General features: G+C 41.4%; 1 protein-coding gene across 2 annotated transcripts in view; it reads right to left on the reverse strand.

The window, feature by feature from the left end:
• Window positions 1-4,776: 4,776 nt before the first annotated feature.
• The window catches only part of TEX11 (testis expressed 11), a 28,666-nt gene continuing 18,562 nt past the window's right edge, over window positions 4,777-14,880 (reverse strand). The window contains exons 19-29 of one of the 2 annotated variants that reach the window (XM_017819334.1): window positions 14,798-14,851; window positions 14,329-14,369; window positions 13,647-13,733; window positions 11,958-12,028; window positions 11,304-11,420; window positions 10,418-10,490; window positions 9,122-9,271; window positions 7,980-8,088; window positions 6,964-7,084; window positions 6,090-6,254; window positions 4,777-5,074 (exon numbers count right to left, since the gene is read on the reverse strand). In XM_017819334.1, coding sequence (XP_017674823.1) covers window positions 5,003-5,074; window positions 6,090-6,254; window positions 6,964-7,084; window positions 7,980-8,088; window positions 9,122-9,271; window positions 10,418-10,490; window positions 11,304-11,420; window positions 11,958-12,028; window positions 13,647-13,733; window positions 14,329-14,369; window positions 14,798-14,851 — 1,060 coding nt within the window. In that variant the 3' untranslated portion in view covers window positions 4,777-5,002. Of the gene's footprint in view, window positions 5,075-6,089; window positions 6,255-6,963; window positions 7,085-7,979; window positions 8,089-9,121; window positions 9,272-10,417; window positions 10,491-11,303; window positions 11,421-11,957; window positions 12,029-13,646; window positions 13,734-14,328; window positions 14,370-14,797; window positions 14,852-14,880 lie in introns of those variants that run through there. The other variant, XM_017819335.1, reaches the window with a different exon arrangement.

Consider the following 14,880-nt stretch of genomic DNA (forward strand, 5'->3'; position numbering starts at 1 on the left):
CTTGGCAGGTGACTGCGTGGCCACCTTTGCCTGGTTCTGTCTCTGGCACCTCTGCACGAATCCTGTTTCCGAAACTGGGCTCTGCTCCCCCTCTCGGGGTGCCCCCAGAGGGCCGAGGTGGTGCCAAGTGCTGGCAGGGCTGAGGGCAGGGGGTGCAGAGCTGCCCCTCCTGCTGGGCACTGGGATTTTTCAAGTGAGACAACTGTGAGCACCCAGACTGTCGGCCCTGAGCTGAGACATGCCTGTCCTTGAGGACACCTTGGTTTCCATACTTGAGTGAGGGCTCCAGTGTGGGAATAGACCCTGGTGTGAAGCCGGGGGGACACTCGTGTGGCCTTTGAGAAGGAGCTGTGCTGCTGGGCACCTGTGTGCAGGTACGAGCGCTCCCACCTTGCACAGAGCTGGCCGAGCACCAGGGCAGAGGTCACTGCACAAGCACGAGCAGGTAAGTGTTCTCCTCCTGTTTGGCAGGGATAGGTGAGGGCACGGGGTGCTGGTCCCCTCTCCCGGAGGCAATGGGTGTGTCAGTCTGCCTGGCACACACAGGCCGCGGTTGTCAGTGCGAGCAGGAGCTGTAGGACTGTCCCTGTGCTGTCTGGGGAGAAGCCCCTCTTTGCCCCTCCTGCATCCCAAGGAGCCCTGCAGGGACTGAGCAGCTTCTGGGGACAGGAGGCGGGACACAGACGCAGCCGTGAGCGCGGTGGAGGGCAGGAAGGATTCTGCTGTGGGGGAGACCGACTCTAAAGGAGCACATGGAACTTTGGCAATGGATTCCCGCTCAGCATCCACCCCCTGCCCCGCTGCTCCTGCTCCGGCTGCTATAAATGTCGGTCCCTGGAGAAGTGGAGTAAGTGAAACAAAAGTCCTTAAGGTGCTAGTCACACCATTCCTGTATTTTTTTTTCCCTTTTCATTTTTTTTTTCCTAATAGCCTGTCTCCCTCTGTCAAGTCACGTGGAGAAAAAGATGATGTACTCCATGGCATAGCTGACAGTATCGAATCGATCATGACAGCAGTAGTTGGTTAACAGTGTTTCTTCCAAGGAGACATATATTTTTAATAAACAGAGAGTTGCAAAGAACTCTGTCTTTGAGACCTTCTTGTAGAGTCCTTCATTGCATGCCAGATCTGGTTTGTTGGTGATCTTAGCACGTGTTGATATGGTCTCTCCATGGCAAACTGAAGTGTTGACAGGGGTTTTAAAAAAAAAAAAAAAATTTGCCTTTTTTTTTTTTTACTACAAAAAGTGGTCACTGAGAACTTGCCTAATGCAAAAAGGAAATAGAAAAAATAAAAGAAAGAAAGAAAAAAAATAAAAAGATAAAATAAAAGAAAGAAAGTGGCTGGGCCTGTAACCAGGCCACTGAAAAGCTCTTTCGTGGTTGGGTTGTTGTTACACAGGTTGAGTCTGGCCTGATGATGTGACACCATAAGTGTATTTTGGGTCATAGTTTGAATTGTGGGGAGGTTGCTTTGCAAATAATAGGGTTTACATGTTGCTACATAGTTGTTCCTGTATTGAATATGAAGACTGCAAAGTAAATACATAGTCTAAACAATACAGAGCTTCTTTTTACAGTTTAACATGCTGGTCAGATATCAGAGAGGAGAAAGAAGCTGTAAAGACAACTAGTATCATTTTAAATACCTTCAAGTGCAGAAAAAAAGAGTGTTCACTGGAAGACAAATGGGGTGAGTAGGGTGTCACTCTACATTCTTGCCTGAATCCGCTTTGTCATTTAGCTGAGCTAATGGAAAGGTGAGAGGGGTTTGTTTTTTAAATATTATATTTCCTTTTTTCTTGTCAAACTGCACACAAGAGAAGCAAATTGAGGTTTCAGGAGAACAGGAGCATTGACTGAGCACATGGGCATACAGTTTGCAGACAGTTCGCAGTTTATGAAGCCCACTGGACAAGTTAAACACCGTTTAGAAACTCCTTTAGCTGATCAGATCCACCTTCTGGTGGTGGTGGTTGTCCACAAAACCCCAGCGGATCAAACAGGTGCTAAGCAGATCTGATATCAGCAGTACCACTCTCAAAAATCCAACCGTTTGCTTGCCTAATGACAGACTTGGAATGATGAAGCATCACAGAAGCGTTGCTGTTGCTGGCTGCCACAGGGGCTACCAGGCTGCTCTGCTCAGTCCTGGTTAGTCCCTGGGCTGCAGCTCGTGGATCTGCAGCCACTCCTCCCTGGGCAAACCAGGATGTGTCCTGAGCTGATGTGTCATCTCGATCTGCTGTGACAGGAAACATTCAGGTTCCAGTGGGGAGAGGAACACAGGGTTATGTTCTCAAATAAACGCTGTCACTCCTGTAAGGCGGAGACAACCACTGGCAGAGAAACCGGCATGGGAAGAGAATGAGTGTGGCTTGAAGGAAGAACTTGCTCTGTTAAAGCTTTTTATTATTAGCACCACGCTCTAACCAACTGAGCCAATCTCAGGGTTTTAACAACCTATTTTTCTGGCTGAGGACAAATAGCTCTGGCTACAGGACCTTAGCAAAGTCCTGGACCAAACAAGTGCAGAGCCCTGTCCTGTTAATGGTCCTGTCTTGTTGTGAAGTGTAGGGGGATGGTTCTCTGTGCCAAGATGTCCTGCTACAGCTGCCTGGAACAGGCATGAAACTAATCTGCCCTAAGACACCTCTAGAAAATTAGACCATAAGCTGCTTGTGCTGCAGAGAAACATGTCTGTGCTTCTCTCTGCAGCTCTGGATAATTAACTGTCTTGGCCTTGGTTAAGCAGAGGAGCACAGGATCTGTGAGCCTACTGGAAGAGGGGCTTTAAAGGAATTTGATTAGAGTTCTCTGAAAAATTGTCTTCCCTTGGATGCCTGAGATGGGGGAACCTGGATAGCTCTTTGTTGCTAATGATGCTTGGCAGCACAACCTTCAAGGACTGCTGTTCTCTGCTCTCCTCAGGATGTCACAGCAGGATCCGTGGCTGTGCAGCAGGTAAAGTTATCATCATGTCAAAGGTGTCTCTTTCCTTGAAGAATCCTCAGGTTCCCCTTGACTTATAGTATTTATTTATATCCCTTGCCTCCAAAATGAGGATTATGTTTAACTTTGGGGTTTTTTAACCCTAAGGAAAAACATTTCGTTGTTGGGGTCAGTGGGTGCAGCAGCATCTCTTAGTGGAACGAGCACACAGGAGCTCTTGTGAGACTTGCAGTCCCTTGTTGGGGCCACACTTGGCTCAGCACAGGGATGATCGTGGTGTTTCCTCCCTTAGTTCAGGGCACTGCTTGACAAAAGCTTCTGCCCAATCCCCTAATGAGCTTCAGCCCTCTGCCAATTACCTTGATTGCTGTGACCACTTCAATTCTAGGTGTTGGTGGCCAGGCTAGCCCCTCTTCCTTCCTGCCCCTCCAGAACACTCAACACAGCCACAACAGCAAAGCTCTTCCCAGAGTGTGTGGGGGGAGGTGGCCCGAGGTGCATCCCCAATGGAAAGCTGCTGGAGAGCCACCTCCTCCGGGTGAGAGGGGGTAGAAGGGGCTCCTCTCCAAATAGTTACAAAATTATCAGATTGGGGGGGGGGGGGGGGAAGACAGGGCACAAACTACAGAAAGGGGGGAAATTTGTGACCTCCTGCCCTAGAGGATCCATTTGTGTTCTCAGAAGCAAGTTCCAGAACCGGTATCCAGCACACCCTGCAGCTTCCACAGTGATGTGTAAATCGGAAACTACCAGTGCAATGCCACCCCCTGGAGCCATCTGTGCACACCCAGGGATGAGCACCCAGGCTCTCTCAGCTGAAAGAAAACAGGGATCAATGAAAAGAGAAGACTGGGGGAGGAAAGAGCAGCACTGTTGTTTTTTTTTCAAGTCAGCTGTTGTTGGCTTAAAAAGATTTATAACCCACAGTCACTCTGGATGGGCTACTGAACCATAAAGCAACGTTTAGCTTAGAAAAATAACCTGGACCAGCCTGCACCTACACCAGCAAACACCTGCAAAGCAGAGTGATTGCACACAAGCTGCCTACTGGGAACGGCCACTGCAAATGCAGCTAATTAAGTCTGATTCAGCTAGGAGAGGAATTCTTGCCCTACTTAAACCCTGTGTAAATACTCAGCCTGGAATAAAATGTGCCATGTGAAAATCTGGAGAGAAGAAGTGAGTACTATCAGCAGAGCCTGTGGCTGATCTGATCTGGCCTCTTTAGGGAAATCTGTAGCATAAAAGAAATCAAACTGAGTACCTCCAAGGAAAATATTCAAACAATTCCGGCTGTAGGCAAAACCACATCTAATGCTTCCTTCTGTGGCTGTATGTAATTACCTGCTGACACTTCCTGGGTAAACATGACCTTTGTCACCTGGTCCAGTGTGACACCTTTACCTGTTCATGTGTGTGTGCAAGTCAGAACTGAGAACAACAATTAAGGGCTGCCTGGGACTCACTCAGTGAGCTCAAAGGGAGGGTGGAGCCCTCACAGCAGCCCAGAACCAGTGCCAGTGAAAGCCTCAGCTTTTTCCTTGAGCTCATAGTCTGTCCTAACTGACTGTGAAAGCAGCAACCAGCTCTGAATTCTTGTTCACGCTGAAATGGGCTGGAAGCTGAAGTGACCTGATAAATATTTATGCAGCAAGGCAGCTATGACATCCAGAGGAGATGGAATACTTCTGGAATACTTTTATCATTCTCAACGCCACTTTCTACTAAAATCAGATGCTTAAACCAGCCTGTTACACAACAGCAGACGCATCTCATGAAAAAGTTAAATATTTATTTCTAACTGTTAAATATTTATTTCCAACCGTTAAATAGCTCAGGAGAATGAAAATTATTCCCTAGAGGGAAACAATTACATTTATTGAATAAACACTTCCTAAAAAGTACATAACTTCTTTGCCAACAAGAAGGAGATCCTGGTTTCTTTTCCACTGCTCCCATGACCTCGTGCCTTTGCAGAGCTAATGGTTCTTTTATTCAGCAGAACATTTCCAAGAGAGACTGCTGTCCTTTTTTTGCAGTTGTGCCTCTCATTATTCTTCATTTGGAATAAATCCTTTTGCTCTGTCCAGTTTGTCCAGAACCTCACTATAAAGACCAATCATCTGGAGGATATAAGCACCACAGTTGTCAGCAAGGATGGATAAAGCTGTATCATTCAACTAGATACAACAAAGTGACAGGGAACAGAAGCAAGGGAATAAGTGGGAGCTTCTAAACCTGAAATATCAGGTTGATGTAAAGATTTTGGCTCAGGTTTAAATACAATAGCTTATTAAAAAACAGTTAAATCAGTGCAACCTAATAAAGGTGTCATAAAGCATAGTTTATATCTGAGTCTTACATCAGTGAATAAACCTATTCACCAAATCACAGAAGTTGAGGGTTGATGTTGAGGTTGGAAGGGAGTGATCTCAACTCCTACTGTCTTAACTGACATATTTAAAATGGTCTTAGAGTTACAGCCAGCCCTTGATTGCTCAGATTGTGCATAAGAGAATGAAAGGTGACACCAGTCAGGCTGTGCAGTGTTGCAATCTACACAGGAGCACCAGCCAAAAACTGTAGAAAGAAGCTTACTTGTGACAGACTGAAAAAAAAAGTGTCATTGCAAAGTGTCATCTACAAAGGTACTGGCTCTGAAATTTCTCCCTCACAGAAGTGGCTGAGCTACACCTGAAAAGATGAGCTTTAAGGATTTCATTCACATCAGCTTAAACCTCATTTATAAAACATTAGATTATACTAGAAACCAAGCTTCAAAGTATTCATACAACAGCTCACTTAAGTAAGCTGGTACAGCACCTTGACTTTAGTTAAAGCAGGCAAAGGTACAAGGGTTCTCCCATGGCACAAATAGAAGTTTATTTCCAGTCAGCCACTTAAATCATCCCTCCAATAAAAGGACATTACATTACTCTTTCTATTGTCTATCAAAACCTTTCTGGCCTCACTTTGAAAAAATCTTCTAGCATCAGGCTCCCCCAAAATATTTAGGTACCATGCTTCTCCTGAAACTCTTCAGATGTCATCACTAGTGGTTTCTTCACCCAGATCCACATCTCAAATTCAGGCCAGACATCCAATCCCACATCCTCAGATCCCCCTGTGTACACTTACATGGCCCTCATAGCTCTTCTTCAGAGATCCTAAATGATTGAGGAAACGCATTCCCAATCCACACCACTGCTCAGCTTCCTTGTATTTACCAACAGTATACTGAAATATTCCTGTATTCCAGGCTCTTGTCATCAACCAAAGGATCTCCATCTCTGGGTAAGCATTCTGGGGTGGCAAACCAGAAACAGCAGCTCATCAGAAAATAGAAACTTCACTTTAAAACTGACAAGTCAAGAGTGTGTTAGAGTTCAGTTTCAGAGTGGGAAAAGTCGGATTTTTTCCTAAGCCAAGGGCAATTCCTTGGGTAAGAAATGCTTTTTGAAAGAAAGATTATACTCTCCATACACCTGTCCTCACAGAAAACAAGGCAAGAGGTACCACAAGGACTGACAGCACAGGAATCCAGTTCTTGGTAATTTAGAAAAAACAGTAACATAGTAAGTTCCCAAATACATTTAACAAAAAAGAGATTAGAAAAAAAGCAAGACTGGTATCCAAATTTTAGATGGTTTAAACTGATCTGAAAAAGTAATCTGCATTTAAAACACATACTCAGCATAAGAACGTAGAAAGCAAGAGGAGTAAAGACAGATCTTCTAGCTCAAGATGTTTCTAAAATAGCCACTGAAAATTTGGCCTTAAATATCTCTAAAAAACCCTTACAAAATCCAGGGAAATTTGTAATGCAGTCATAAATATCCAAGAGACATTTCTTTTGAGGTAATTTTGGTGTATCTTTTACTGAAGAAGTCTTAGCAGCTCCACATGTAACAGTATATAATGTTCAGTTTACTAATTACTCTCAGTCTAATGAGAATTTTTTTCCAGTGTGCTCAGGATCATCTCCCATCTCTTGGCTTCCTGTTCAACTTACTGTGCTGCTGACTACACTCAGAGCATCTTCAAAGTAGTCCCACACCTCCTGCAGGACACAGGTCTCCAAGTCTGTTAATCCAGTCGGCAAAGAAATATTAATCAAGCTATGTAAGCATTTGCTGAGAATTGAAAGAGAGCAAAAGAGGAAACATTCAATACCATGTGCACAAAACAGCTACTTTTTAGTATCAGCAGCACACTGTGTTATGGCTCTGTGATTGTCAGACAGACACGTCTACCTTGGTGCTTACTACACTCACATTCTTGTTGCAGAAACATCCATTTTCCTGTATCAGATCTCACTCAAACAAACTATGCAAAAACAGAGCCAAGAGAGGCAAGCAGTACTTAATTATTTTCATTGCTGGTCTCTAACATAGAAGGAAACCCTCAGAAAACACATGGCTTCTGAAAACAGGTCTGTCTTCCTCAGTGTGAAGTGAGAAAGGCAATATTAATAGTTGCCTTTGCCCAGGGGTTACTGCAAGGAAACTGGAAAGGAGGAGAAAAATCCTTTGTGGGACACAAGTGAGAAAGAACATACACCAGGTTCTTTCAGATTGCATAAGAACAGCTGTCAGAGAGCCAGGTACCCAGCAAAATAAATCACAAATGTACTATGGCATCATATCACTAACTTTCAACTCAGGGCTCTCTTAACCCTTAATTTCTCTTCACTTCATTGTCTTTGAAATACCTAGTTCACTACTGCAGAGTAACATTTGAAATAAACATCTTCCTTACAAGAAACAACCTCTTCTAGATCCAATTTTCATTTTTCTTCCTCAATAGATTTATTTCTTGGAAATAAGACTGTGCCAGAGAATATGCCAAGTAAGCAAGTTGCAGTTAACACATCTATGAGACAGTCATCCTTCAGAGCTACATTGCTTGGCCAGCAAGAAGTAGAACCTTGCACATAAACTACAGTCCACCTTTTTCAAATTGCAGGCTTAATTCCCTGTCAGCATTTCCAGTCACAGGCTCATGGCAAAGCTGTGTGATAACACTAACCTAAATTTCACAGCATCAATGACAGTCTGCTTTCTGTGAAGGTTTAGTGCACTCTTGAGAGCTTTCTTACACAGTACAGGATACCGAGCTGGAGATTCCATTGCTAAAGCTTAAAAGTAATAGAGAAGAATATAAAAAGGAATTACTGAAGTCAGACTTTAATCTCATAAGGAACTAAAATAAATTACAGCATGTTGCCAGATCCCTTGTGATAAACAACTGAGAAGAGATTTGCTTAATACCTGGGCTGGTCACAAACCAGTGCTTCTCTACTTCTTTCTTACCATGCACATCATCAAACAGGACAAGGCAGAAGCACAGCAGGTTTCATAATTTACAAGTACTCTCACTGCTGTTTACCTGCAGTGCAGTTATCCAAAAATACTGGGGTGGGGGAACTGTCCAAAATAAAGAATTTTGTTTGCCTCCTTGAACACGAAAATCTGGATGGAAAAATTAGGCAGGAGCAGGATGTCAGTTTGGTGTCTCCAAGGCTACTCCCTTAGGACAAAGGAGATCAGAAGGTGTTTATGCAACCCTACAGAACACCCTCCAAAGATTTGCCATGGTAGATCTAAATGTTAATCATCTTTCTTGGATTCTACTCTAGATTCTCAAGGAGGTTTTCATGAATAGAACTTTGTGATGAAAGTACAGAGAAGTGCTATTTACAAACTGACTACACTAACTTCAGATTGAAACTTCAAGCTATCTTAATAGCTTAAATATGCTTAAATATACTTAAAGCATCTACCAAAAGTCCACATCCTAAAACCTCTTACTGGGGCATGAATCAGCTGGGGTCATTCTCTGGCCTTTGCCAGTTTGGAGCTTGTCAAAGTTTACCTGAATAACCTTTTCTAGACTCACAACCTACATGAATGTTTCAGGGTCTAGAAAGGAAGATTGTCATAAATTTGTGGTTCATCATCCACGTGATATGGTATTTCAAAATACAGATTTCCTAATGTTGTAGAGATCCTAAGCATCTTTGCTTCAGGACAGAATATATATCATCAGATCCATTTTCTGCATGTCGGGCAATACATGATAATACTGGTCACCCCAAATTGATAGGAAAGAGAAACAAAAGCTTTTTCCTGTGACTTGAAGACCTATGAAAGCACAAATGCAGTCCTTACATGCAATGATCTCTAGTGTCTTGATCTCTATTTGTGGTTGCTCCCAAACTGACTCCATAAAGTTGTGAAGTGATGGATCATTCAGTTTGGATCTTGCTTCAAATTCATAAAGCAGCAACAACGTGTCTGTTGGGTCTTTAGCAAAATCTCCTGCAAAAGAGACAGAGCAGCCTGTATATAATGATGAATTTGCTCAAAGCCTCGTGGTGTACTATAAGGTATAAATTTTGCTTCCAACAGGCAGGAAAACCATTAAGATTTAACAACAGAGCAACTGCTGTTTTAAAACAGAGCAACAACAGGAACTCTGAAGCACTCTTGGACAAAAACTAAGATGTCCAAAGCATAATCCCCCCAACCACAATGCCCTCCCTCCCCCACCAAATAATCTGAATTGTCTGTAATTGGCTAAATTAATACAACCCTCCTAGGCAAGGTAATAGGTACTAGGGAAGCCATTTTCACAGGCAGGTAAGAGAGAACAGAAGGCCACCAGCTCAGGTCAGCTTACAGAAGAAGTCACCATCTGCTTCAAGTTCTACAGGACTTGACCCCTTTCTGGTAGAAAAGCCCTCAGGAAATCCTTAAACACGGCAGAAGGGTGGGAGAACAGCAGAACTGTATCAAGTAAACCTGATACAAACACCAGGGTCTAGTGAAGAAGTGAAGGAAGCACCAGGCTGCCGACTCACAAATGTCTGTGGGAGAAATTCCACTGTGTTCCTGTTCCTGAGACAACCAACCCTTTGGGAATTTGAGGATGGCAGATTAAAAGGGAAGAAGTTTACTACCAAAACAAAAAAAGTGAAGCATGCCTCTGCTGGGCTAACTTGGCATGTCAGCTGAAAGCACGTCAGTCTCCAGTAATATCTAATTTAAACTGACATGGAATAGTCAGGGAACAGAGGATGGATTTTGGCACTTCAAAGTGTGGTCCAGGATCTTCTGCATTCTGAGATGCCTTATGTGGGAAAAGGGTAAAACCATTAGAACAGGGCAAGAGTGACTCCACTCTAGAGTAAAAAGCTTGGAATTTCTTAACATCTAAGCCAGAACCATCAACCCAACCTCACTCTGAAAGACTGTTCCACACTTCACAGCACCTCCACAATAAAAAGCCTGCAATGACAAACAAAAAACAGTCGTTGGCTTTGCCAGTTCTTTTATCATATTGTCATCTATCTGCTTCCACACCCTTCAGCTGAGACAGCAGCTCCCTACACCCTGTATTTTTCTCGAATATAGTGACTAATTCTAAGAGTTACATGTGCTGAACAGCCACACTTCACAGCTTACCTGTTAGTTTCAGAACCTTCCAGATCTCCTTGCATGTCTGAAGATGTTGAAGGGCCTGGCTAAAAAGCTCCATCTATTTTACAAAATTTAAGAAGACATTTTTTGTCACCGTTTTAAAAGCAAAAGGAATGATTATGTCACAACTAACAACACCTTTATATCTCATTATAAAAAAAATTAAGAATCGGCCTAGTTAGTAAATCACCTGTACCAGTTATTGTTTTGGGGGTGTTTTTTTTCACTTTTTCAAAGACCTCCACATCTCAGACAAACACAATGTTCCACTGGTCCAGAAAGAACCATACATGTTCCTATGGGGCCTATTTTTTTTTTATCTCCCAAGCATAAAACAGTGCTAGTGAGACTGTGCATTGCTCTCCACAGGAGTAAGTTTTATAATCACTCCACAGCAGACTTCAGTACTTCCTCCACAACCACTGGACATTTTCCTTAATCTCCCTACCACAGGGAGCACAATGCCCTCCCCCCACCACAACATGTATGCATAAAACCAAAAATAAACTGTGAGCTTTATCACAACCATACTGGCTTTCAACAACAGCAGTAATTGTCTGACCAGCCCACGTTTAGCAGCAGACTCCTCACATAATATATACAGTAAATTGAAATTCATGTAAGAGAAGGTACTGCCATGACCCTTTACTGATATAAATCTGTTCAAATCCACTGAAGTCAACAGAACCGATTTACAGAGATCCAACATTTACAATTGTCTGGAAAGGTGCATTGATTCTAATTAACTATGAAATGTTCCCTTGCTTACATCCACAATATCCCATTCTGGATGAAAAAACAGACTCCAAAACCAAAAGAAAAAAAATGCTACACCAGCACACAGAGAAATATTTAACAGAACTTGCCCTACCTGTTCTGAAGGTGTTACTTGCTGTCTTCCCATTTCCAGATCAACTGCAGCTGCCATTAACAGGCATGTCTTCTGAGCAATCAGAACAGCTTTGTCAGAGGGACAAAACTGGGACAACTGACACCAAAAATAGGAAAAGGTAATGAGAATTTTACCCTTATAAAGCAATTTGCTCGTGAACAGATGACTGCTGACTCTCCTCTGTGACACTTTCTGGAGTTAGTCACGAGTTGTATATAGTTATATTGCAATTTTACTTGTGCAGTTACACAAAAAGATTATTTAAATATAAAGTGTAAAGCAGAGTTGGAGTTCCCTCTCTACAAACACATGCAAAACTGACAGTGTTGGTAAGAAGTTCTGCATGGAGATTAGGACTCAAGTACTTAACATTTTGTATTAACGATACAGTTTCCAAACATCAGAATGCATTTATTTCAGAAAATTCTCATTGAAGTCTAAGTTTCCTATTACATTTTTAAGCAACAGAATGTAAAATTATGACAATAATGCACACATTTTGTATTACAAGTCAATCTCCTTCAGAGCACACAAGCATGTCTCCATGGAGATACCCAAAACATGAATGTGACTTCTAAAAGAATCAGACAGATGAAAATATTCCTCAATTAGAGACACTATCAGCAAAAGTACCTTGAAAGACAGTACAAAAAACTCCCTCATCTTTTCAGGGCTGTCCTTGAACTGTACAGCTAAGTTCCAAGCTAACAAAGACATAAAAAATAGAGACTAGAATAAAAATCTTCACTGTTACATGTGTGCCCATCAAATTCTAGCAATAAGCAGCTCACATTCCACATTCCAAGTTCTATTTCTTAATCAAAATGTCATCAACAGCTCATTTAACAACTGTAAGGAATACTGTTATTAGTGATTTGTTAAAATAGCTTGTTCATGCTTTCAAACTTTGTCTTGATAATTTCATCACAACCAAGTATCCCACCTACCACACACCCTGCTCACAAGAGCACGAACTGGAAGAAGCATTTTCTTAAATTAGTAAACTAAGCTAGCATATCAATGAATGCAAGTGTTAAACAATATTCCCAAGACAAATAAAAAAATTTAAAAAACCCCACATCTTGAAACATTTTTCATTTTACCCCAGCAAGGTCAAATACAGGGCAATTAAGCACACAACTCTTGAGTAGTAAATGGACGAGCATCTAAAGACAATCAAATGATTTATGTATGAGAACCTGACCCAATTAAATGCTCAGATTCTACAGTAACTCTCACATTAATTTATCCACTAGGACATGGTTTTGTAGTCTCCAGTTTGTTTATTCTGTGAGTAAGAATGCTGTCTTGGAAAGGTCATGGTCACCACAGATTCCATTCATGCTCATGCTCAATGTATTTGACCTCTGCTGCTTCTCTCCCCACTTTGCTCCTCTTTATTGGAGCACGGTTACATTGTGAGATGTGTGCAAAAGCAGATGTCTTCTGTTATTGATTTCAGCTGTTTTCTCTCCTGTATGTTCTGATAGAAGAAAGACTCTGAAAAATTGGTTTTATTTATAGACAGCAAGCACACTGAGTCTTTACCAAAACACTGTAACAAAGACTACAAAATGAGGATCCAGAGACAACACTTTGGATAAAGCTTAGTACAGCTCCATGGGAGCTGCATTTTCCACTAGAAAACACTTTATCTGTGATAATATTTGCTGTTTAGATTTCAGACACTGTACTGTAGTTCAAGGCAAACTCCAGGACTGCTGATTTAAAGGACAAATGAAGACTGTATGAGTGGCAGAGATAAACTCAGCCTGCACCAACCATACCAGTACACTTATCTGAACTCCATAATTCTTATTTTGCCTACATGAGAATATGCTTAGTCAGGATTAGCAGTAAGGATTGGGTTTTGGTTTTTTTATTGCTCTTAGCAGCATTTATTTTCAGACATTTAAGAAAAACATTATTCTTTCTATTTTCCTGATTTTAAATTTTACCTCTGTAACAGAGTCTTGGTAGAGAAGGTGTAACTAAGAGAAAAGTGGTGAACTGTGAAGAGTGGTACCATGGACATATACAACAATTCCTGTAGTGAAAGGAATAATGCATCAGCTACCCCTTCAGGCAAACACACCTTGTGTGAGCATTTGTCTTGATAACTGACTTAAAACACAAATCATGTCAGATAGTTTCAGAAAACAGAAAATGCAGCAGGAGAACTTTAAGACCAGTTAAGGCAGCAACTGCCAAAGGTGACAAGTTTTATAAATCTACTACCTCTCTAAACACTTCTTTCTTCCTTAAGGTCTGGTTAAGAGGAGCTAGAAGAGATTCAGTTTAGATTTTGAGAGTGCAACCTACCAACTTTTCTAAACCAGTGAGCTTCAAGGATCCTCATGTCCCCTGCAAATTTCTCTTCCATGAAAGACTCAGCAAGTCTCTTGTGAGCTGCAGAAAATGTATTGTTCACATTTGTATGTTCAAAAACATCTCCAAGCCTAATCATTACACTACAAAACAGAGGTTTCCAAAACTCCCATGTAATTCCTGATGAAGACTTACTCTCACAACTTAAATCTCATATTTTTCACCTGTAAGCCTTATAAAAAAAAAAAAAAAACATCAAAAGGTGCCTCAAACATCATTTTATAGAAGATGCCAACAAGTACATCAAAGTTTACTGACACTGAAGTCTTATGCAGAGAAGTTTTACTTAATTTCACAAGAAGTTGAGGGCTTTTAAATTTAATAACAGGTTTGAGGGCCTTTCCTCTAGGAACCTTTAATTAATTTAATTCTACTCTTCATTCTCTTCTACTTGCAGTAGTACTGCAAGTTTTCAATAGCAAAATCCTGTAGCACTGAGATCCAACTTCACAACACTGTTGAATGTCCAGTTTTAGTTTTCACTGATTTCAGTGGGAAGTTGGGAACTGGGACTGACAAAAGGAGTCCAAACATTTTGTTGGTATGGACCTAATCATATCATAAAATGTTCACATATGGAAGAACTCCAGAAAATGTAAATTAAACAAAAGCATACCCAAGTTCAAGTAAGTCAGTATTGAACTGATATCTTCATCTCTAGAACGGGGGAAAAAATAAAGGTTCAGAAAATTGATTAGCTTTCTCACAACAGAACACATTATTTATGTTGGATACAACTCCATAATTATGGATGCATTCATTCTTCTCACCCAGAACTTCTGAAAGATATCACACAAGTGTCAAAGTTACAGAGATTGCTTAGCTCACATCCTCCATTAGAAATACCTGACAGTCTGATGCATTCATTAGAGAGGAAGGCAAAGAGCAAATATTTAAAGAAAAGGTTATACAACTAGAAAATATGTTCCTATGTGATGTCATTAGGTCAAGCTGGGAAGTCAGCTGGGTGGACATTTTACTAGAATAAAAAATGATCTCTTGATTTAGTCTGCAGGAAAATAAGCCCAGCAAGAAAACATTACATCATTTGTACAACAAGAAAACGTTTTTGCAAATGGACTCACCTTTTCTCTTCCTTTTCTGCCATGACTTTTGATAACATCAGACGAACCAAACATCTGAGAAAAAAAGACAATGAAGAAACAAG

The sequence above is a fragment of the Lepidothrix coronata genome, unplaced genomic scaffold, assembly GCF_001604755.1.
Source record: "Lepidothrix coronata isolate B3197 unplaced genomic scaffold, Lepidothrix_coronata-1.0 Scaffold73, whole genome shotgun sequence".
Taxonomy (NCBI): domain Eukaryota; kingdom Metazoa; phylum Chordata; class Aves; order Passeriformes; family Pipridae; genus Lepidothrix; species Lepidothrix coronata.